Here is a 24069-nt window from a genome sequence, read left to right as displayed (position 1 = left end):
CGTGAATAATTTAACCAACACGCTGCTACTTCACGCGGCATGAGGTCGCTATAGCTTTCAAGTTGTGGTTTTTGATAAGCAAAAAATAAAATAAAACAATACAATCACCGTTAGCGTGCTCACCGTCGCACGTGGCACGGGCCAGGAAGTTGCTTGGAGTGGAGGCTTCGCGAAGCGGCGAAGAAACCATGAGATAACACGGGTATCGTAAAGTAAAACAACAAAACACAATCCCACAAACGCAGCCGACAAGAAGAGGTAAAAATGTCCAAAACGAAATAATGTCACGCACGTCGACTGTCCCGCGCGTTTTTTAGCGGTTTAAAGCTGACCGGGCAGAACGATGGCCGAAGCCGACGTTGATAGGAGCGCGGACCGAACGTTTTGGTCAGCGTATGAAATCATTAGAATATCGGACCTTACGGAGGACCGGACCCTCCGGGGACCCCTTAGCGGGAAATAATAGGCATTCCGTTCCGGGCCACCAACTCCAGCCCCGGGGGCGGAGGGGAATTTCCTTCCATCTCGTACGCTCACGGGTCGCAGTTTTTCCCCTCCCGGATTGGCCGGAACGTATAGGAACCGCTCCAAAGAACCTTCCCCCTGCGGCGGTTTCGGCGTTCGGCCGTCTTGGAAACGCCGAATTTAATTAATTTAAGTCACGCAATACAAATCTCTGCTCATTTGTCATTTCATTCGTGTGCCCGGTTAAGTCCGCTTGCATAGGGTCTTTTCTTTCACTCCGGAGTAATATGCATGATCCGCCAAACGTGCACGTCTTGTTGTCAATCTTCCATCTACTCGACCAAAGTAAAACCACATCGTATCGAGGAGTATTTTCATTGTAACAGCAAACCCTTTCAAATACTTTCACACTATATTAAAATTTACCTTTTCCTAGCTCTGCCAACGTCCATAAATGTGCAGTACGCAAAGATACGTTCGCGATCGCGATCAGTCACACACTTATGTGTGGCCATAAACGATAGCCATTAAAACCCATCTTTCACGCCGTTTGTCGATGGCGGAGATGCGCAGGCCCCCCATCGTTGTTTGCGTCCCGGTTGACGAACTCAAGACGGGGGAATATTTTTTGCAGTGACTAAGACAGCGTAATATTGAACGCTGAACACAAAGAATGTGTATTTGCCGTTTTAATTTATTTAACTCTTAGGGAATCCATCAGGAAATGCCTTTTCCAATATTTTTGTAAATAATGGAAGTAACTCAAAAAGGGAGAAAGGTTAAGCATGAACCTTTTACTAGACATATTGGGATAGAAAAGGAATTTATGTCAGTAACTTGCACAAAGCTTTTTGCTAGTCCTAGATTTTCTGAAATGAACGACTGAACATAAAGTAAACCATTACATTAATTGTGAATCTTGCAAAAGTTATACAGTGGTTCAAGTTTAATTCTATTCACTACCCTAATATTTAGGTATTACATCAGCATTTTTTCAGAGAAAATTAATTCCAAAGTATAATGTTACTTTAGCACACTTTCATAAGTTTTTTTCTCAGACAAAATTTATCAAATAGTAAAGTGCGTGGTCTAAAGTCAAATATCTAAAGTGAAATTGGACTTGTCGGTTATCGAGGACGAGGTTGAAGTGTTGTTGTAAAAATGTATGTTTCTACGGAAACTAGAAACCTTTTCAAACCAATTTGTCTAGAGAAAGTTTGGCTAACCAACAACCACAAACTATTCTAACAATGTTCCGTTTCTACTCCATGTTCACGATGTTTGAAACTTTTCTTTCGTATGCCATTCTACTCTAAGAATTCCCTCCTTTCCAAAACTTATCTCGTAACACTGTGGAATGTCAATAAAGTGGAGGTAGCTCAGCAAACGATGTACAGTTTAATCCTGTTCATATATCTGAGTTCCCGCGTCTTCCCCGTTGTTCACGCTAACGATTGGAGTACACTTTTCGCTTATCTAAACGCACTTCACGAACATCAATTAACCTCCATCGCTGTGTTTTTTCGCTCTCTCTCGAGTCAAATCTCTAAATCACACGCTGAAATGTGCAAACAAATTTGTTTTCGCGGTGGTCGCGCATCGAACGTCGTTAGAACTGCTGTCACACCGACAACACCCCGTCCAACCACGCACGATAATCATCCTGGGAGCCGTTCAAATGAATCAACTCAACAACAGGACGGGGAAGAAAACACACACACCTACGAGGGAAATGGCTCGCAAGGGGAGTGAATTGGCGATGGTACCGAGATAGCGAACCTATTCGCGACTACCCTTCGGCGACACAACACACCCAATTGGCGTGCTTTAGTCAGTTGGCCAACCTTGCAAACCCCACCCCGAGGACCGTATCGATGTCCACCCAGCAGAAGGAGGTCGTGGAGGAATGGTGGTAGAACGTCTCAACGGTTGGGGTGGCCCAGGATTCCGTGTTTTCCTCGACGGGCGGAAAAAAAGGGATGGCGCAATCCCCGCAAACAAGTACAAATGGAAATTCATCCAACCCAGCTTGAAATCCAATAAATGAATCAAAGGATATACACGAGGGGGAAAAACAGGGGAAAACAATACCATCACCGACACCTCCCCCCCAGGCCAAGGAGTGTCCGCACGCCCGAGTCTGAATCATCGATGGCCCGTGCCTTTATCCCTTCGGCAAATTCGCATCCGGTGCGCGCCTCCGAGCAGGACACCGCCAGTTTTCCATCAGCCCTTTTTTTTGCCCGCCGGTTTGTGCGAAATCCGGTTAGGGGGAAAACCCGGCGTCCCGAACGTTTGGAGTGGGCGCGTGCTGGCGCGAACGGAAAAAGGTTTCACTCTCCGGGTAGTGCTGGAAGGGCGCAAACGTAAATCGAGCCGATGGTTCCGCTCCTACTCCCGCTAACACTGCCCCAAACCTCTTCCTCTAAGGTCGAGAGTGTATTTCCAGTTCCTCCGCAAAAGGGGACACCGTCGGCAGTGTGCGTGCAACCGTGCTGTACGTATTGTCGGCTCGACTTTAGCCCATAAATTTGCACGCAGCTCTCCACCAAGCAGAACCCTGGCATCCTTGCGGGAAAGGCCGGAGAGTTTTTCCGCCTGCGCGAGAAGGGGTCATTCAAAACACATCAAACTTGGCTCTGGAGAGGGGGATCTGAGACCGTGAAACAAAGCAGAAGGGGAGAGGTGGGGGTTGGGGGCACATTATACGAGCGACAAAAAAAAGGGAAACGCGCTTACCACACCATCGCATGTGTTCACCGCGGAGTGAAGGTTTGGCACAAATTTTCCCTTGCTCGCCCCATGCAATTTAAATGATGTAGAACGCGAAATGTTGTTGGGTGTGTGTCCCGGCCACCCATACCAGATGCCGAGATGTCCGGGCATACCAAACGTTTTCCAGCCTCTTCCGTAAAACAACAGAAGTTTTTCCAACCTACAACGAGTTCCAGGTGGCTTCGGGGGTTCCCCAACTGCTTTACTTTTAAGGTGTTTATGATTTGGTAAAACTTGGTGAGAAATACATTTCCCTACCGCTTTGTCGCACGGTTTAAAGATTCGCTCCTTTAATTTGACCTTTTTCGGAAGAAATGCGTAGCCAAACCGTTCTTTACATGCTCGTGAATAACAAATGTGACTTTGCTTTCTCATAAAAAATGGGCGAACTTAAAGGATTCTAGTCGGAAAAGCCCTTTTTAAACTTCGATCGATCTCCTGAAGCAGGGATGAAAATAATCCTCGAATACTTTTTGTATTGGACGGGGAGCTCGTACGTTCCTTTGAATACATAGTTTACGATATTCTATATTAAAAACTAAGACATCTTTTGATTTAAATTTAAATATATTTATACAAAATTTAAATTATTCTTATTTAGTTTCAAATCAACAGCTCTTTTATTTGGGCCCAGTGGCTAATCCTAGAATATTTTTATTGAACTGAACATAAAATGATAACATTTATTCTAGAGAGGAAAATTGTTTTGAAACAAGAACTGTAACCAGAAAATCAAATTTTCTAGTGTTCTTTTTCCTTTCTATGTTTTGACAAAAATGTCTGATATTTTTTTATCTTCAACCAACATAAAATATTATCCCCAATTTGGTAAATGTTAAATCGGACTTAAAAAGTTGCTATAGAAGTTTGAACTAAGAAATCTGTGAACTAATACCTCTATTAGCTGTTAAGTGTTGTTTAGTGTTGGCTTTCCTATTAAAGCACGGCCCTTACGGACGACATTTAATTAATTTATCGAACAGAATCCGAAGATCTTCTGTACATTTTGATGCAAATCCTACACTGTCGTTGGTGAAAAACGAGAACGTGTTGAGTCTTTTCCCTTCCTCGGTGGTATCAGACGGGTGAAATGAAAATCAATACCACCAAGAAGCCACTTCCCAGCGGGAGCCGTAATTAAGGAACGGTAAAACCGATGGGGCCACTTATTAGGTCAGCATTAACACCACCGTGCAACCCGGAACGGAAACGATAACGTTAATTTGCCGGAAGAACATGACGAAACGGCGCGGCGTAACGGCGCGAGCGTGAGCATCGCACGAAATTTCTCCGCTTTTCCACTTCATGGCCACGGTCGGGCACGACCGAAGTCCCCCCCCCAATCCTGCGGCGATGGCGTCGGGAAAGTGCTCCGCATCCACCGCATGTCCTTCTTTCCGGCGATGGTGGAGGCCTCCCGCTGCTTCAACACCCAAAAACCCTAGAGGAGACGGTCCTCGCGTGAGCACAGATTCCGTGTACTCATTCCAGCTGCGCCGTGTAGTAGATCCGTGTCGTCGCCGTCGACAGCTCGCCGTCGTCGGGTTGGCGCACGAAAGTCCTGCCTCGCCAAAGCCAGCGTTTCGAGGGAGTCCGCTGTTCCTTCACTACACCCGATCAAATCGACCGATAGAGTGTCGACGGGTCGCGACAACGACTACCACGACGACGACGACGACGCCGACAACGACAACGTGCCACGCAGCTTCGTTCGTTTCAGCCTCCTCCAAATGGCGCCAACTCAGGGAGGGGGCCGGGCACATTGCATAGCGCTTAGAAAACCCATTTTAGCCTCTCGAAAAAGGTAAGCCCGTATCGTCGTCATATAATCAGCACGGTGTGTAATAGCACACATAAATACCGAGCTTTCCGTGGGCAAACATGGCCCGGCCGTGCGAGGCGGAAACGCATGAACGGATCGTTCGGCATACGGTTCCGCAATTGTGCCCGACGACCCGGGCAGAAGCAGCAGCTCCATACAACCATTACCATTCTTTAATTTCTCTAATTCGTCATCAGCGCGCGCCACGCGGAGGACAGGAAATGGAAATGAAAGTATCCGGCCCTATCGCTTCCGCCCCGTGGCGTCCGTGGGGCCTTAGTGTCAAGTGCGGAACCCTTGGACGGATGTCAGTGGGTGGGTGGGTGGTTGAGTTGCGATCGATGTGGCTTGGCGCAAGCAAATGCAGAAAAAGCCGAAGCAGACAACCGTTCGCCAACTTCAGGACAAAGGCTGTGGCTCTGCTTGGCGTGCGTTTTTCTAATGATGCAATATAATGTGTTTATTTTAATTATTTTGTATTGATTATTCACGTCCAATGTGAGCATTTCGACTATCTTGATAATACGTTTGATTACTTCAGAATCATTATTTAAGATCACGGTTTAAAAACATTGTATTGAGATGTCATAGACTGAACTTTTGAATTTGAATTTATGTTGCTAAATAATTATTTTAAATTAATTCATTTAATTTACGTAAAATATAATTTTAGCAACAACGCTTGGTGCAGCTTGCATGATGTATTTTTCATATCCAGGGCTTTATTGTATTCGATATGATTGACTTCCCCATTAAATATATTTTAAGGAAAGCCTTTGGTTTCGTTTGGAAAGTTAATGTCAAGGCACGTGATATATACACAACACTAACGAAATTGCAAATCACGTGATTGAGTGGCGTTGATTAAATTACTATTATTACTAACATCTCTGTGCCTTATCAACATTAAATTCTTAGTCATTCAGGCTTAATGTTTCGGCTAGTTGAGTGGTTGTAAAGTCGTTATTAATTTAGTTTTCAATAGAATTCTAACACAAAACGAACGTAAAATGAAATCCAGACATTTTGTATTTTTCTACACATGATTTTCGCATTTTTCTGATGCTGATGAAAGTTAAATAGTGTTATCTTTTCGTACGTTACTTCCCAATGAGTCAGTTGTGTAAAAATTGAATATACCAGAAGGAAAGGTCTAAGCATGATTTTATTTCACGGAAATAGTAGAGTTATGGGAATAGATAGATAATAATTAGAATTCAAACTCTGACAAGGATCACATACAAGTTCAACAGCATTCCAATAATAGAACAATTCATTAGTGTTGTTAATGGAATTATGCTGCTACTGATGTTGCCTTATCATCCGGGTAGCACCCCAACAATGAATCATATCCAACGCTCTCTCGCAATCACACGCTCGGTAAGTGATATTTTCCTATTTTTCCCACATCGGGCGCATGCTTATGTCGGGATCAAATAGCAAAGTTCGCCCGTCGACATATGTAAACACGTAGCAGACACATATTTTCGGGCACCAATAAAAGCGGTGATCCGAAACCGAAACATTCTTTTCCCACAATCTTATCCCGCGGATCCGGATAATGGACGCTTCCCTAAATGGAGATAATTGCTGACGATCGAAAAATTAGTGGAGTTGAGTTTTCGGTAGATTGGAATTCTATCGCTGCCGAGCGGGTCAACCATGGTGATCGGGCTTATTTTCCGCTGGATGGTTCCCGTCGAGGGTGTGTGTTTGTGATCCATGGATATATATTTATTTGCTTTTCTTCCCGAGAAATGAGGGGTAGCGAAAGAGAAAGTGCTCGAGGATCGCAGCGACATTTCGACTGGGCGGTTCTGGTATTTGTCACTCGCAACCCTCCGCGGTTCAGTATCGGCTTTCATCTTGATTTCGTACCCCTTCGCTCCCCCGGCAGCATGATGTCTTTAACAACTGTTGCCGCTGAGCTTGTGAGTAATGTACTCCACTTGCCGGCTTGTGGCAGTGTGTGGCCGCGGAAAAAAAAACGCCACCATTACCAGCACGGACGCAACTGACGAAGATAGACAGGCAGCTCGCATCAATCAATTACTTGCTCGATTAATCCCAGCCATTGAACGGTTTTTGTATCAGCACGATGGGGCAAAGTAAAGCAAACTGAAAAAGAGGAAAATAGTCTTGTGAAATCGTCAACTCAATACGTGCTTTGTGCAGATTCCAACATATTCGCAAGGAATGAGAAAAGAAAAAACACATGCCACCTTCCACTGGCACATAATCGGCGGAGCGCATCGTCCCCGGTAACAAGCGAATACTTCTCCCATATGCCAAACAATAAAGCCACCCAATAATTGATAAAAAATGGCCACTTCAGCGAAGATTGCCCGTTCCCTCGGTTAATACTTTCTTCCTTTCACCCGCCGCATAGAATTTTGTAATACCCTTTTTATTGGGCGGGAGATCCCCATCATGGCAGCTTTTCTATCGCAAATGGCTGCCTTACAGCGTCCGTTTGTCGTTCCTATCTACATCGGCCACTTTTCGTTCCTTCCACCGTCGCGCATCTCCGAAAAGAATTGAATAATCGAATGAATTCCATTGTAAAGCGAAAATGCGTGTATAAAGCAACGTTCGACCAGCATTTCTGGTGCAGAATGTCCTCTCTGCTCCCTGCCTCCGGAGGAATGGTAAATTGGATAACAGGCGGCCTTTGAGAGGGAGCGATGAGGAAAAGCCGAGGGTAGGTGAAAAGCCAGCATATGGCAGAATGGCGACAGCATTAATTGGTGCCAGGGAATAAATTTATTTGTTGCGCCTCTCGGTCCACCAATGACCGATTAGTTTTTTATTCTTTTATTGTGCTTAACAAGATATAGAAGAAAATTTAAAAAAAACAAACACAGAAATTTACGTTGAAATCCATAAGATTTGTATCAAATATAAACGAGTCATAAATGACAACATTCCGATGGGGTTTCAATTAATTATTCAAATGTCTCACTTCTTCAATATGCTCCTTAGACAATTTTAATATTTATCATTTTTTTAATGATAGAACAAACATACATTGAAAATACATTCACATTACGTCATGTAACTATATTATGAGTGATGTGATTTGATTAATTTGTTATATTGTTTAGAATAGTTACTCACGCAGCATGATTAAGACATTTTCAGGAGAAATTTTCTAACAAAAGAGGTGATAACATAATGAATGAATTAGCCTGTTTTTGAGATATTAAATATATTTTGCAAGTTCTTGAATAAATAATTTTCGAGTTTTCTGGTCATGGAACACGTCATCTCATGGTTTGTAATAAATATAAAAATCTGAAATTCTTTATTTCGCCCCCCCCGCAAAAAAAAACTCTGCAAGCTCCATAGAATCCCTCATTGACCCCGAAAGTTAACAGCATACTCTTATTTCTCCATTATTCCGCTAAAGTTCTTCCACCGTGCACAAGCAGATTAGCTTCGTTAATTATGAATGTTATCACGCACTCATCTACAATGGAGAAGATTGTTTCCCTCCGGTTTTCAGCCACCATTACTGGCTTCCTGCACGACGGAACCGAAGTTCCTTTCCTGCCAGTACCACGACCCATCCTCCCCTCCCCGCTCGGATGCAGTAAAGTACTAACGGGGTCAAGGATTAGCGACGGAAGAGCCCACTCGAAGTAACCTCGCAAGGCTAATCTCCCAGGCAGGATCAAGTTGAAAAGGAGCAGAAAAAGGCTACGCTTGAGGCACGTTGCTGCAATTAGCTTCGGAAAATCTTTTTCACCTCTTCTTAGAAGGGGGTTTGAGCGTAAGAAAATTTTAAGGAGGAAAAGTGGGAAAAGCACCTACCGAGTGTTATCGGGTGTATCCGGGAACACCAATTGATTGATTATTCACAATGTTACATCATGTTGCTAAATGCTACCATCATGTCTCATTTCTCCGCTGGCTTCGGATGGGAAGCGTGGAAGCATCGCGGCTCGGCATGCTTCACGATTGGTGTGAATCATGGCACATTGTATAATTCCTCACTCGGAAGGCAGTCGGAAACACGAGGTCACGGAGGAACCCACACACAGACAGTCACACAGTATCGCGGGCAACACTTGCGCTTCCGTAAGGAAAACCCGGGTACAAGCCACTTTACTGCCGCGCTCGAGAGAACGACGAAAAAATCAATCAATTGGCCATAAATTCCTCCGCCAAAGCGCGCAGGCAAGCAGGCCGCATAGCACACGGCTTCGACCCCGGCCTTCTGGAGGCATCGTAAACACACATGTGAAGCATCTTGCAGGAATGTTTCGTGTGATCCCGTACCGTGTTCACGCCCGGCCGGAGGAGAGTGTCTATCTTTGTGCGGAAAGTTGTTGTAGTACATGTGGCCGACTATTGCCGTATCGGCTTCCCACAGCATCCAGAAGGGCCAGAAGTGGATCGTCGGTTCTTTCGACAGAATGGAAAATAAAAGAAAAAGGCAAAACTCCAAAGACCGTTGGAATCTTTCGCGTAGAATGTTTTTTTTATAATATATTCACACACAAATGGCGGCCGCTTTCCGTGGTCTCGCTCAATTGGCAGAATTATGCGGCAAGCATACAGGGGGCGGTGGGGGGGGGGGGGAGGGGGGGGGGAAAGGGGGCCTTGGGTGTCGACCTCGGCCCGAGTTCGGAATGTGACTGACTGATGGAGAAATAAAGCTCGGACACGTGCATAAAAGTGACCCCGGGCGTTACAAATCGACACGTTCGCATCCCATTTCCCTATCCGATTCGAATTGGTCCTAATATATTTCCACCTCGTCGGAAACATTTGTATGTTGTCTCTCTCTCTCTCTTTTAGTTGGCGGCCACCTTGCTGGTGAGGGATGGGGTGCAAGGAGCGCAGGGATAGCAACGTAATTCAATTAGACCAATCAATCTTTTATCTATTTTTATGTAGCGTTTGATTCTCTCTCCCTCTTCAGTCCCTGGACCGACGCGGGGTAAATTGTGGTCGGCTAGGGGGTTGAGACAGATTCCTCCGATTCACCTCCACCCCAATACGGGTATTCCCGTTCGGGTCAAGAAGCCAATGACCGCGGCACAGCGCGTACACAACTTCTTTGCATAGCGCCTTGATGTGTCTCCTTCTGGAGGAAGCCGAGGAGGAACGAGGCGATCTTAGGTCGGTGATAAAATCAACAAAGGTCAACAGTGAAGGTTGAGACAAAGAAAATAAAAAAGCCAATCCCTCCGAAATGATGGTTTGACAGCTATTGATGATGGTGGCTGCCCATGTCCAGCTTTTAAAGTAGCTCCGATCGGTGTCTATTAATCGAGGCTGATACGAGCCCAACACCGACAGCGTTGATGATCCTTCCCCGCCGAGGAGAAAGTCCGGTTAGATAGCCAGAAGTGTAGATTTATGAGGTTACCACCCAAAGAAGAGTCGGGAAGAGAATGCCACCTCTCAACATGATGTGGGGACTAACCAACCACGAGTCACTATCTTCTGGGCAAAAATAAAAACCAAAACCAAAGCATCAGTCTTCCCGATTGGCAAAGAAACCGAGTGACCGATTGACCTATCTTTGTAGAACAAACGTATGGAAGGCGTCACTCCGTCGCCACCGGGAGATCGCCGGCGAGTCACGCTGGTGCTGAGGAGCTGTTAAAGGGACCACCCCGAGCTGGCGTTGAACGTCTCAGAATCCGCTCGAATCTGATCCGCCGAATGGCGTCACGAGCCAGGCCGGGTGAAATGGAGCGAAAAACGATTCCTGCGCGAGCGCGAGCAAAAAAGGAACAACTCCCCAACAGCAGACAAACGAGAAACCAACGATCGTTTGAAAAGGAAAGGCAAACACCGTACAACAAAAGGCATTAGAAACGTCGGAAGTGGAAAACGGGGTTGGAGAATCACTTGTTCCAATCGGGCCTAGGTCAAACCCCTGTTTTTTTCCGGCGGTGGAAAAATTAAAGAGTACACTCGAAGAAAGACCTGCGAGCCTACGAGGGAAGGCAAAGGCGAGCATGACAAAGGAGTTCCTTGGCCAACGAATCACTTCGCCATGCAAATAGGAAGGCAAGGGCTGCGATCTGGGGCAATGTAAATAATTGTCGCCTCTCTTTTGTAACTGAAGGGGTGGTTTTCGGCAACAAAAGGCTTTCATTTGGAGATTGGTAAGCAGTTGGAAACAACATATCCCACATATCTCCCACAGGCCCGTGAGCGAGTTCCGGAGGTTAGTTGTTTCGAGTATTTCGAGTATGGTTCCAGTCTAGACCACATAAAACACACTGGCATAAACAGGGAAAAGATAGAAGAGCAGATAGAAAGATTAGGGAACATCTGCCGTGTGCTGTTTGATTCGGGACAACCATTCCGAGCCTCGAGTAATAAAACCGCCGCCCAAAAAGCAACGCACACCTCAGCGATTTGTGGAGTTCTTTGTTGGTGGTTGGGAACTACAACTTGCGCGAATAGGCGAACAGTACATGTTGGAGAAGTTAAAGACAAATCATAAAACCAAAAAAAAAAAAAAACGGGAGCATAAAACATCCAACCGCGCAAAACGCAAGGTGGCCAAAGAGTGTTGAGCGTGTGCTTGCTTCCGTTCCCTTTGGCATAGCTGTTCCGCGAGAGGATTATGCGAGGACCATCAGGCATGATCATCAGCGCTCCGTGGTTTATTTCCATCCCACCCAGTGCCAACAGTTTGTTGTTTTCCTTTAGCATGTTTTTCTCCTTTTTTCTTTTCTTTTCGTAGGCCGTACTACCGAACATTTTTATGACTCCATCGCCCATCGCAGTCTTTGCGCGTGGTAGCATGAATTGAGCTTCGTCTGTTCGACGGGCTCGACCAGCATCGCAGCGTGTTTTTACCATGTGCCTGACTCCCTCGACCGGATGGTACGAACTGGGTTTCGCCCCGGCACGGCTCCTGCCTTGCTTGCCTAGTTTATTCCGCGGACTTGCGGTCGACCCGCGAGAAAGATCACTGCCGATGCGGCGGTCATCGCTGATACCGTGAGCTTTGCCAGCGTTTGAAAGAGTATCTTAATTTTGAAGAGGAATGAAAAAAGAACGTGATCGGAAAGCCCACAAAGGGAACCCAAGGAGATAGAGAGAGAGAGAGGGTAGAAAATATCATCGAGCCCACGCGAGATGCGTGGAGTAGTTTATTGGACCAGTTCCGGCGTATCTAGCGTGGCTGATTATTTTCTCATTGTACCAGCACTCGAACTCGAACCACCTCTTCGGCATCATCTTTCGCGGCTTTATGAACATCGTTGCCTAGTGGCCGAACCTCTAATGGTATATTGCCTGAGTTGAACTTAATTCAAGGTTACATTTAATTGCTGCCCAGCCGATCTCTGCTTAATCAAGTGGAGGTGCGTGCAATGAAATGCTTGGAGATAACTATTCTTAGCATCACGAGTAACATATTTCATTTAAATATTACCAAAATTCTACATTTTGTTTGAAGAAGTAAATGCCGCAAGGTTTTATAATCAACAATATCTAATTCGTAGCAATCCTTTGACTTTTGTTCCAAAATAAATTTTGACTTAAGTAGTGAATAAATTTAATTTACAATGTTTAAGGTATTTTCTTCGGTTAAAACCCGGCAGGAACCTGTTAACAACTGTTGTAACAATTTTGATGAAACGTGAAACTATTTTCATAACGATTCATTTGAACAATTAGTACTAAAAGCGCTCTCTGGATGTCAGAAAAATAAAAACAAGGTTTTCTTCTATGAACCTTGACCGGCTGCCAAGGTTCGTATATCATGCAGGTTTCTGCTGATATAAATTTGACGTTTTGCCAGAAATCAACCTTTTAATTTCAGAACCATTGTATTTGTTGTGAATAATTTCACGTCTGTTTTGTTGTTAACACAAAATAGAATCCTCTACAGAATAATCCTACTTTCGCCATGGCGGACGGCAATTCGAGCAATAAGAAATCATCACTATCTGAGGCAGAGCGCGATCTGGAGCATCAATCGTTCATCGAGTTTCAAAAGTAAGTTTCCACGGCCATCGTCTACGTGTCCCTAATCGGCACCTTCGCTTTCGGGTTTCAGAGCCGACTACCATGCCTGTCTGCAAACGTTGCAAAAATTGCTCAAAACGCAAGAAAACAACCCGAAAGTGCTGCACAATAAGGCGGTTGTGGAGTTTTACAACAGTGACCTGCGACGTTACGATCAGTTCCGTACGGCCATGATGCAGCTGACTGGATTGGTTGGTGAGATTCGTACGGTGGACGTGAAAGACCGCGAGGCTTGCGCGGCGTATGTGAACCAAGCGATCGTGTTGTACCACTTCAAGCAACCGTTGGGAGCGCTAAAGATAATGCTGGCAGTGATGGCACACTTTGATCGGTTGGATGATTATTTGCTGCGACGGGCTGGAATTTTTACCGTACACTTGCTGCTGGACACCAACCAACCGAAGAAGGCGAACCGGCTGCTGGGAATGTTGCAGAATCGGTTGGGCATTCAGGTGTACGCGATTCTGAGCGATTCGGATGAAGACGAACCGCTGATCGATAACGAAAGCCGGAAGGATATTTCCGAGCTGCAGTTTGAAGAGTTCCGCAAGGAGTTTCGACTGATACTGATCCGGTCGAACTTGCTGAATGGCAAGAAAAATATGTCAATTCCGCTGGAAGATACATCAGAGTACTCCATACTGAAGGGTCATCAGTATTTCCTCGGCAATGACTATCAGATGGCTGCGAAGGAACTTTCCAAACAGTTCACCAATGACCCGGTCTGTGTGAGCAAACATGGTGAAGATCAGAACACCATTCTGGCCAATAATATGGGCGTGATTCATTTTTCCGTGAAACATTACGCACTTGCGGCGAGATTCTTCCAGCAAGCGCTGCTTTTCGACAAATCCGCAACGGAGGACTCATCCACCGAGAAGGTTGAAGGATCTCCGCTGTATTGCGTCGGAGCTACGAAACGGCCGGAAATACTTTACAACCACGGTTTGGCACTGTTGCACCTACAACGCCCGAAGGAAGCGTTCGAGTGTTTACTCATCGTACTTAACTCGTACCACAACAATCCCCGACTGTGGCTCCGGTTGGCTGAATGCTGCATCATGGTTCACCGTCAGGAGAAGCAAAGTCAGAGTAAAAACATTTCGCACGGCGCCGTTGGCAGTGGGGTACACCGGAAGTATATTCTTAATCCCACACCGAAAACACCGGTCGTTGATGGTGATCAATCGTTGGCCATTCCGGCGACAACGCTCGAGTTTGGTGCGCTATGTTTGCGCAATGCGGTCACGCTGCTGGAGTTTCACGAGCCGGAACTTATCCGTCAAACGGAAAACAGCGATCGAACTGTGGCGTGGGATAAGGTATACGAAGGAGTACCTTGCAATCCGTCGTTGCCGATGAAGATGGCATCGTTCAACAAGCTCAAGTGTGCCGTGCTTGCCGCATACAGCTACGTTCTCAATACGCTGGGCGAGTACACACTGGCATTCAAATACGCCAAACAAATGCTCACGGTGAAGGATCTGCCAGAGTCTTACCTGTAAGTTTCTGTTTCGAACAGTAGATTCAACGAGTTGGATTACACATTTTTCTCACCTTTCTTCATCAGTTTGCTATCGCACATGTACGCTGCGGAAGCACTAATTATGATGAATCGTCCCCTGGAAGCCATAACGTACCTGGAGCCAAAGTTTATCAGCGACCTGACGGGCGATGACTTCGGGATGCGTGCATCGGCGCACTGGAACATCAACTCGGCCGACGCGGCCCAGTCCGTGATGCATTACAACCGGGCGGTGGTACTGTTTCTGATGGGCGACTACGAGCAGGCAAAGGTAGCCATGAACACCTGCAACCATCCATTGGTGGTGCCACATTTGAAAATGTTGAAAGTATACCAGGAGCTGCTGCTGGGAAACTATGACAAGGTGCAATTATTAATACGCTACGATACACCCCATTTGATTTAAATTCAATAAATCGTCTGTAATAATATGAAAACAACTGTTTTTTTTGTGTTAAAGTTGAGTAAGTTTACCAAGTGTAAACCCGTTCCCAAATGCACACAAAATTCGTAATAAAAGAGGGTCGAAAGAACCTAAAGCAGTTATGGTTGCAACCTTTTTTTATTGTAGATGATAAATCATGCCATAGAAGCATCAGGATAGCTACAATACAGAAAACATTGTGCAAAGGTGAGCAACCGAAAACTTGAATTCACCGATAACGTTTCAAATTGTTCCCTGTCAAACGATTTGACATTTCTGCATTCCACAACAATGCCACTGTGAACCACGGGAAACCATTTCGCACATTGTACATACCACTCGTACGCATCGCATCTGCAGTGTTGTTGTGTCGCTTTTCTCGCCTAAAAATGATTAGAAAATAACCCGTATGGAACATTCCGTCGTCGTCGGTGGTGTTCTTTAAGGATTCGATTATCGACAAACGAAACAAGAGCGTTTGTGATAAACGGAGGTAGACCTCCCCAGTGTTGTGTGGTTTGATCATCTCTCGTGCAGCGAAGAACGGCAATAGTGCGGGGTGTCTAGATAACCAACCCAATTCCTACAACGAAAAACATCATACTCATCATCATGCATCCACTACTGGAGTACCTGAAAAGCCCCGAGTTGGTTGTGAAGGTACAGGAATACTTCGGCATCGTGTACGAGCGTAACGCCGGGAAGGAAAAGAACCCGCTGGCGAACGGAAAACCGGTGAACGGGGCGGTCGTACACAATGGAACCGGCGGCAAGGGTGGCTTATTATCCAACGGTTCCGCCGTGAATCATGCAACCTCCAACAGCACCAACAAGAAGATCGATGGCGACGATAATGCTTATCGTGTGACGAATTACTTCTGGTACGTGCTGTTCATTGTCGGCACCGAGTTGGGGGATGAGATATTCTACGCCACGTTCATCCCGTTCTGGTTTTGGAACATCGATAGTGCGGTCGGGCGACGGGTCGTTATGGTTTGGTCGTCGATTATGTACGTAGGTACGCAGGAGATAACCAGTTTGCGATGGGATCGGCTCACTTGGGAGAAAATAAGAGGAGGGAGGGGGGGCACGTGGTTGGGTTTTTTTTTTTCATATCTTCTTCTTCTTCTTTTCTAATTTTTTTTCTTTCATATCTTCCATCGATAACGAATCTTCTACATATGCACCACACCTGTATTTGCAGGGCAAAGCCTTAAGGATGTAATTCGGTGGCCCCGTCCATCCTACCCTGCGGCCAGATTGCAGAAAAAATGGGGCATGGAGTACGGTATGCCATCGACACACGCAATGGTTTCGGTAGCGATACCGTTTTCGGTGCTGATCTATACGTACGATCGGTATATTTACTCACTGCCCGTTGGGTTGGCCATAGCGTGCGTTTGGTGTGCTGTGATTTGTGTTAGCCGAGTCTACCTGGGCATGCACAGCGTGTTGGTAAGATACGGGACAATTTTCTCCTAGATACAAAAAAAAAAACTATTTAACTTTAAAATATTTTTCTTCATTTTTTAGGATATCATTGCGGGACTTGTGTTGGTCATCCTATTGATGATTCCTCTGATCCCAATCGTTGATAAATTAGATCTCGTTATCGTTACGGCACGCTGGTCGCCAATCTATGTACTGGCTATTTCGATATTCCTTATCGTTTTCTATCCGGATTCGGGCAAATGGACTCCAACAAGGTACGTGTTGTCTGCAGATTGATCAATCGACGAAAAGGGCCACTAATCCGGTCTTCCCTTTTTTTCAGAGGTGACACAGCACTCACGGTTAGCGTTTGTGCCGGTATCGAGATCGGTGCCTGGTTACACTATCATCTGGGAGAATTCCAACAGCCGTCGCAACCTCCGCCGTACGAAGTTATCTGGCCTTCGTACAGCATGCTTGGACTGCTGCTGCTCCGTACCGTGCTCGGGCTGTGCTGCATCGTAGCGTCACGTGCCTTCGCCAAATCCATTTCGTACGCTTTCGTATGCTTCTTGCTTGGGCGGGATAAGAACGAACTGCGCCAGTCGGAGAATACGCTCGAGAACAAGAACAAAATCATCGTCGAGTTATCGTACAAACTGTTTACCTACGGTGTGATCGGCTTTAACACGCAGTATCTGCTGCCCAGTGTCTTCAAACTGTTGAACATTGGTCGACCGGATTTCTACACGGAAATCTAACACCACTTCCCCGCACAGTGACCATCGACCCGAGAAACGTAGCCATCATCACAACCAGCGTGACAACGCGTGCACATTCCATCCACACAATTCCGCGTGAACTACCAAGCAATTTAGTTTGTAGGAAAGCATCGTTCATTATTCACATCTCTTCCGACGAGTGACGGTATCCACAGGACGCGTATCGTTGTCGAATGTTTTTAAATGCACAATTTCTCCACTACCTTACACTCTTAATCTCCAAACAATAGGATACCTATAGAAGTTCCCACAAGCAAAAAACTCCCTTTCTAAACCAGTAGTTCTACACTTACGAATCTTTATCCGGGACCCGGATAGCTGGCCATGGAAAATGTTTTAGAGTTGTAGTTAACCATTTTTGCAAGACACATGCTAAAAATCTCAAAATCTCTATCACAATTTTGTAACGCTCGGCAAAGCTTACTGATCTTAGTGCTTGATAGTACTATTGGGTAATAGCTGTAGCCTAAACGATTAGGTAAAATCAATTTATCATACGTCTCCTAGAGCTTCCGATTGGTACACGACCTATATGGTGGAAGACATAGGGAGGTTTTTATTCAAAATGAACCACAGTGTACGCGACAACAGTCAAATTGATACATAGAGCTTAAACGAAACACGTACATCGGAACGTACATCATCCCATACTGCCAATAGAGGTTTTTTCGAACAAATAATCCGCCAACGCATCGGATTCTCATCATGCGCCCACTAGCCTTCCCCGGGAGGGACGGCCAGGTGCCGTCCGGAAGCAGAGTATTCTAGTCTAACTTGATGGGAAGATATGTGGAGCACGTGCAGTGCTGCTTTAAGTGAGAACGTAGGGCGAACTGAAGGGAAAAGTAGGCGCCGAAAAAAAGCATCACTTGCAACTAATGTTTACGACGATCATATGGAAGAGCGTTGGAAGAAATATCACACACCCTTTCTTTCATTTGCAGATTTGATATAAAGATAGGTTCAAGATGCCTTTTGTAGTACGATAATCCAGTTAGCAGGATTACAGATGAAAGGCGGTAAGAATAGAAGCTTCCAGCATTGACCATTGGACATGGCGGTGCCACCGCAGGTGATTTGCATCAGCATTCAGGAAATAGAAGAATTAAATAAAATTTTGTCAATACTATTCCCTCCATCAGTTGGTAATTAAAGTGAATTGTTAGAATGAAAGAAATAAAACAAATAATTCGTTACAAGCGGTGGGTGGGTTACTATAATAACATCATGGAAGTCAGTTCAGCCTTTACATGGTAAATATTGGATGTGCGTGAGATAAATTTAATAAGCTGCTCGTCGTTCTCACGTTCTAGATTTTCATCGACGATTGGAAGTTGATGTTTTCGCTGCAATTATTCCGGAGAAGTACTAAGTAAGTAAGGGTAAGTGAAATAACGTAGATTATCGTTACCACGTATAAAATTTATTTCTTCTAGATTAACATTTTTAAAATAATTTTTTTTATCCAATTTCCAACTCCCCGAAACATTTAATCTCATCTATGATACGAAATAAATTTTCTACTAGCTCTTGCAAATGATCGTAAAATTGAAGAAAGAATTGAAACGCATAAAAATGCATTAACATTGTTATACTGACATCGAATGGAAATTATTACAAACTTATTTCAATAGCATCATGATAATGCATGAATATTTAACTATTTTTCTATCGAATGCACGCTTGATAAATCGTAGTTTTATCAAAATGCACGAGCCCTTATTGTTACCCTTTTGCCCTAGTTAATAGCCGTGTCAGTATGTGTAAATGGGGAGCGGAAAGAAAGAAAAACATGCTTCTGAATTTAAACAGCTGCACCATTTTGTATGGAAACACGTGCTTCAAAAACACTTACTGATTCTTTTTTATACATCATTTTAACGGTGTTGTATATTTTTTATTCAACAATCAATTTTACGTCGTTAATACAGTTGAATCAACAATAGTTGTGTATTGCACAATGGTTTCAATTAGTTGTTTTTTCGATATGCTCCGTTTGGTAAAATTTTAAGATTGTGCTTCGTTGGTGTTTTTGTTTCTTCGATTCAAAACTTCAATAAAATCATGGTAATAAAAAAAAACAAGTTACAATTTCACGGGGTGTAGTTAGGTATGCACCATAAGTACATTTTGGACGTAAGCGAATTTTACCTAAACACGTGGCCTACAACTCCGTTTTTAACCGTCACAAGGGAAGGTGAATATATTCCGCAATGAATACGCGGAAAATTCTTATCAAATTGTGCACCGTCGGTAGGTCAACGATATCACCGTTATCCTCCAGCTTGTGCCACACGTCTGGGAATGGGCTAGGAATGATGTGCAGGACTGGGACCCCACGCTGGAGGAACGGAATATGGTCATCCTCGATATGGGCGGTATAGGAATGTGGTTTGAAGTAGGCAATGGTGCGTTGCGTCGGGGATACACTGCTAGTGCTGTAGTTCTCCAGATGGCCCAACTCATCCAGGCGTCGCTCGGCCGACAGCAGCTGCACGTACCAGTTCTCTGTTTCCGCGAAGTAGCTGTAGAAATTGGGCTCCGGGGTGCCGAGCAGATCGAGCAGGACCAGGACGTCCATTCGTTTGAGACGATCTTCCTTCTCCCAGCGTTCCGCCAGGTGACGTGCTCCGTAAATTGAATCGGTGGCACTCCAACTCTGGAAGGCTTCCTCACCATCGAAGAAAATAAACTGCAGGTTGAGATCCTTTTTGTCTTTCATGGTTTCGAGAAGTGGACTGAGGGAGGCAGCAATTGAGAGTAGCATTGCACAAGGCACAGCCGAATCCGTTGCACCGATAAACTTCTGTCCGGGGAAATATTTACTGTCATAGTGGCAGGCCAGCACGAGGTTTCGTTCCGCGTCGGGGTTGACCGAGGCAATTATATTTGTAAACCGCTGCTTTCCAACGATCGGTGCTGTGTCATCAAATTCATCCAAATCTACGGTCCACCCAAGTGCCTTCATCTGATCGATTATATAGTTTTTCACCGTTTCATGGCCCGGTGTGCCGACGACTCGCTCGACGAGCAGTTGCTCCAAGGCCTGCTGTAAATTGTCCATCGGTGCGTTTGCCAGTCTCTGTAGGCCACTCGTGGAAACAATCGCTGGAGGGTGCGTTTGCTGGAAGCGAAAATAATTGAAACGATTCAGGTGATCGCTCAAGGCCGTTTGACGTCAATAATGATATCCAAACGCTACTTACCACCTTCTTTGGGGTGCCAGTCTGGGCATCGGAATGTAGGAACGCAATCACTATCAAAAACAGGAACGTATGAACTCGTGGCATTTTAACTGTATGATTGATATCTACGAGGTGTGATTAGATCCTGCTACGGTTGGGGCCGTACGTTCCTCGCGGATTACAAACGTGCTGATTGTCCAGCGAGTGCGGTCTGACTGCGACTGTTTTTCGTATTTTATGGACGTACTCAATGTAAACAAACAGCCCCGAAGCTAATGGAGCTGAAGCTAATTGCGTCTATTTTTTACCAACAATCCAACAACAACATATTTTTAACTTGATTTTAATATTATTTGGTGTTTTTCGTTTGGGCTATAATGGACATAATTTTGATTTATATAAATTTGTTTAAATTTTCAAAGTTAATTTATTTCGAATATGCCAAAACATTTTTCTACCATTTAGAAAACATTTTCTACCTGCAACTATGGGTTAGTCAATTTAACTAGCAACTTTTATTAATTGTTGCGTGTACTGAAGTTGAATTCACGAAATTTACCGAAAAATTAAATAAAAACAAAAAAAAGCATGCATTTGTCAAACGTTTACCAAACTGTCATCGGCTTGTTTCACTCCCAGCTAGCCTATGGGATGTTGTGTTGTGATGCCGAGGATGGAAAATTGTTTCTCGTCAAATGTTTTGATCGGAACAATTGGCACGGATTTTCCGAGAATTTTAGGTCCGGCCGGTGCTTCAAATAGAGCGATTGTGAAGTGCTTGTGCTGGGCAGTGGAAATTGTTGTGTAAAAAGAGTTATTTAGGTCGTATCGTGGTTCAACGTGAAGCAGAAACCTCTCGAAAAAGGAATTCTGTTGCATTCTGTTGCGTTGAAACGTAAACAACCCTGCTTATGTGAGGTGGAAAGGCGCGGAAACTATTTTGGTGTTTTCGGTTATTGTAAGTGTCTACAGCAATGCCGCATCGCAAGAAGGTAAGCACTTTCATCTTATAAAAGAATAACGGAAGCTTACTTACATTTGATCCTCTTGGCCATCGCAGTCGACAAGCACAACCGAATCCAGCAGCGGTAGCTCATCGGATTCCAGCTCCAGCACAGATTCGGGAAGCACACGCGGTTCGGATTCGGTAAGCTCCAGCAGTGAAAGTGATTCGTCCAGTTCGCAAGAACCAACGCCAAGGCCTGCTAACAGTGGTAATGGTGCGGCTACAAATGCTGCCAGTGGTAATGGTACGCAAATCTATGCCTACTTGACGTTGGTGAAACTGTGACACACCTTTTTGTTTGCTTATTTTTAGCTCCACCAGCGAAAGTAAACGACAAAATCGCTCGTCGTCGCAGTTCGGAAATTGGTGGTGGCACGAACAAAACGGCAAATCCCGCCAATAAACCGGATCACACGATCAAAGATAAACCGATTCCAATCAAGCAGCAGAAGCTTTCGAAAAGTTCAATATCATCTAGCGATGAGGATGATTTTGAGCCAACTGCAAATAAATCACAAAATGCCGGTGGGCAGAAGAAGGGAACCGCAGTCGACACGGGCAAAAAGAAACCGACTGCCGCCGTGCAGGGAAAGGAGAAATCCGGTGGACCTTCAGCGCCACCAATTACCGGAGGTAAAGTTCCCCCGTCGGTTATCAAACAGCAGCAGCAGCAGCAGCACCATCAGAATCCTACTCCCGTCACCAAGGGAGCCGCCAAGGCGAGCACGGTGGTGAAGAGTTTGCACAAATCCAACAACAATGGTACCGGTACAAATTCCGGTGTGAAAAAACCAGGTTCAACTGGAACAGCATCACAAGTCGGTACTGCGTCGAAGGCAAAGAAAAAGAGCATATTTTCGCCCGTAAACTCTTCCGAGTCGGGCGACGAGAATGCTCCGGAAAAGCCGGATTTAAAAGATAGGCGAACGTCGAGTTCCAGCTCGACTAGTGGAAACGCAACCTTACCATCTACGGGGCCTAGTTCGGATGTCTGCGATAAGAATACGCCCGCTTCCGGAACGTCTGCAGTCCCGGCGGCACAACAACGTGGACGAGGCCGTCCACGGAAAGCTTCTCAGGTAGGACAATCCAATGCCGCACAGCAGAAACCGGTCGCACAAGTCAAACCACAGCCGGGAACGAGCAATTCATCATCAAAAGTGGCCACACCTTCGGTTGCTGCGTCGAAAACGGTGAAATCTCCCATCGACGCCCTTTCGTCGGCCACATCCAGCTCGAGCGACACTTCCTCCAGTGAAACGTCCGATTCCGAAACGGAGTCATCCGACGATTCGTCGCCATCGGCCGGCGCAACGGCACAACAGTTGAAAAAAGCAAACAGCACCATGAAGCGACTGCTTGAAAGGACACCTCAGAAAAACGACCCAAAGGATGGCCTGGCGGCGGGTTCGGATTCCGAGACGGAAACGACAAAACAGACGCGAAAACTCACTCGGTCCGCTAGCACGCGCAAATCGAAGCATTTGCTGGGGAAGAACGCGTCCGAAACTGATTCCGATGCGGACAGTGTGAAGCGGTCGGCATCCAAAAGTCCGGTAAAGAAACCACCGGGTGTCCCAACGAAGGGGAAGGCGAAAAACAATATCTCCAACTCGCTGCTGTCATCGAGCAAGCGGACGAACGATAAACCACCGCCAAAGGAGTTGCCCGTCGAGGAGACGCCGGTTGAACGGCGTTGCCCGTTGGAACATTGCGACTCGCTCGGGCACATGGGTGGACAGTTCGAGAGGCATTTCACCCTCGAAGCGTGTCCGATGTACCACAACATGAACGCTGACCAAACGAAACAGCTCCTGGTGGAACGCAAGCAGCGTGAAGAAGAACGGCGCCGTTCGGTTCCGGTGTACGAAAATTCTAAAAAGATACAAACCCCGGAGCAGAAAATTTACGCCCAGAAGATACGTGATATAAGGGCACGGTTTAAACCAACACCACCGCCACCGCCGGCCCCAGGAACCGAGCGTCCGAAACCGCTGCTCGATCAAGAAGGGAACGAAATCGAACCCGAGCCCAATTTAGACGGGATCGTACCGGATTACGATCTTCAGCTGTTCCGTGAGGCACAGGCACTGGCTAGCGAAAGTATCGAGAAGGAGCTCGGTGATATGGTGACCGGGAAGGGCACGAAATACATCTCGATGGGGCGACACTGCATGCAGGTCTGGTACCAGTCGCCCTACCCGGACGATGCCACGCGGCTACCGAAATTGTATCTGTGCGAGTTTTGCCTGCGCTATCAAAAGTCGGAGGTGGGCATGAAGCGTCATGCGGCCAAGTGTGTCTGGCGACATCCGCCTGGTGATGAGGTACAACATGCGTTTTATTCGAATATCATTGTTGAAAAACGTCCACTAATATTGATTATGTCTTGTAGATCTATCGCAAAGGAAAGCTTGGCGTGTGGCAGGTGGACGGGAAACGGCACAAGCAATACTGTCAGCATCTGTGTTTGCTGGCAAAGTTTTTCCTGGACCACAAAACACTGTACTACGATGTGGAACCGTTCCTGTTCTACGTGATGACGCTAGCGGATAGTGACGGCTGCCACACGGTGGGATATTTCAGCAAGGTAAGCTAAATTGGTTTTAACACATTCGAACGGAACTCGAAACGGATTCATTTCTTTGGG

At 45.7% G+C, this 24069-nt stretch overlaps 4 protein-coding genes across 4 annotated transcripts in view; 3 read left to right on the top strand and 1 right to left on the bottom strand.

The window, feature by feature from the left end:
* Window positions 1-12908: 12908 nt before the first annotated feature.
* LOC131267150 (CCR4-NOT transcription complex subunit 10) lies at window positions 12909-15028 on the top strand. The gene is made up of 3 exons (XM_058269930.1): window positions 12909-13036; window positions 13098-14567; window positions 14637-15028. Exons 1-3 carry the CDS (start codon window positions 12948-12950, stop codon window positions 14995-14997), a joined length of 1920 nt encoding a protein of 639 aa, XP_058125913.1. The 5' UTR covers window positions 12909-12947; the 3' UTR covers window positions 14998-15028.
* A 327-nt stretch (window positions 15029-15355) lies between these two features.
* Window positions 15356-18225, top strand: LOC131262500 (sphingosine-1-phosphate phosphatase 1-like). The gene is made up of 4 exons (XM_058264515.1): window positions 15356-16033; window positions 16220-16470; window positions 16549-16721; window positions 16790-18225. The coding sequence occupies exons 1-4, from the start codon at window positions 15628-15630 to the stop codon at window positions 17205-17207; spliced, it is 1248 nt and encodes a 415-aa protein (XP_058120498.1). The 5' UTR covers window positions 15356-15627; the 3' UTR covers window positions 17208-18225.
* Window positions 18226-18677: 452 nt separating this feature from the next.
* Window positions 18678-20617, bottom strand: LOC131262039 (glutaminyl-peptide cyclotransferase-like). The gene is made up of 2 exons (XM_058263948.1): window positions 20435-20617; window positions 18678-20352 (listed from the first exon to the last, which is right to left on the bottom strand). Exons 1-2 carry the CDS (start codon window positions 20516-20518, stop codon window positions 19414-19416), a joined length of 1023 nt encoding a protein of 340 aa, XP_058119931.1. The 5' UTR covers window positions 20519-20617; the 3' UTR covers window positions 18678-19413.
* Window positions 20618-21188: 571 nt separating this feature from the next.
* LOC131266702 (histone acetyltransferase KAT7) overlaps window positions 21189-24069 on the top strand; it is a 63475-nt gene continuing 60594 nt past the window's right edge. The window contains exons 1-4 of the mRNA XM_058269314.1: window positions 21189-21405; window positions 21474-21663; window positions 21732-23746; window positions 23815-24009. Of these exons, the coding sequence (XP_058125297.1) occupies window positions 21388-21405; window positions 21474-21663; window positions 21732-23746; window positions 23815-24009 (2418 nt within the window). The 5' untranslated portion in view covers window positions 21189-21387. The remainder of the gene's footprint in view (window positions 21406-21473; window positions 21664-21731; window positions 23747-23814; window positions 24010-24069) is intronic.

The sequence above is a fragment of the Anopheles coustani genome, chromosome 2 (assembly GCF_943734705.1).
Source record: "Anopheles coustani chromosome 2, idAnoCousDA_361_x.2, whole genome shotgun sequence".
NCBI classification, from domain to species: Eukaryota; Metazoa; Arthropoda; class Insecta; order Diptera; family Culicidae; genus Anopheles; species Anopheles coustani.
Note: the sequence above shows the minus strand (reverse complement) of the source record. Positions and strands in the feature narration are given on the sequence as shown.

What these genes read in the sequence shown, in the direction of transcription:
- LOC131262039 (XM_058263948.1), bottom strand. Translation starts at nt 20,518, where the DNA reads ATGCCACGAGTTCATACGTTCCTGTTTTTGATAGTGATTGCGTTCCTA. An exon ending in CTGGCACCCCAAAGAAGGTG is followed by an intron (nt 20,353 to 20,434) that starts GTAAGTAGCGTT and finishes TTTCGCTTCCAG; the next exon opens with CAAACGCACCCTCCAGCGAT.
- LOC131262500 (XM_058264515.1), top strand. Translation starts at nt 15,628, where the DNA reads ATGCATCCACTACTGGAGTACCTGAAAAGCCCCGAGTTGGTTGTGAAG. An exon ending in TGGGCATGCACAGCGTGTTG is followed by an intron (nt 16,471 to 16,548) that starts GTAAGATACGGG and finishes TTCATTTTTTAG; the next exon opens with GATATCATTGCGGGACTTGT. An exon ending in GGCAAATGGACTCCAACAAG is followed by an intron (nt 16,722 to 16,789) that starts GTACGTGTTGTC and finishes CCTTTTTTTCAG; the next exon opens with AGGTGACACAGCACTCACGG.
- LOC131267150 (XM_058269930.1), top strand. Translation starts at nt 12,948, where the DNA reads ATGGCGGACGGCAATTCGAGCAATAAGAAATCATCACTATCTGAGGCA. An exon ending in TCGTTCATCGAGTTTCAAAA is followed by an intron (nt 13,037 to 13,097) that starts GTAAGTTTCCAC and finishes TTCGGGTTTCAG; the next exon opens with AGCCGACTACCATGCCTGTC. An exon ending in GATCTGCCAGAGTCTTACCT is followed by an intron (nt 14,568 to 14,636) that starts GTAAGTTTCTGT and finishes TTTCTTCATCAG; the next exon opens with TTTGCTATCGCACATGTACG.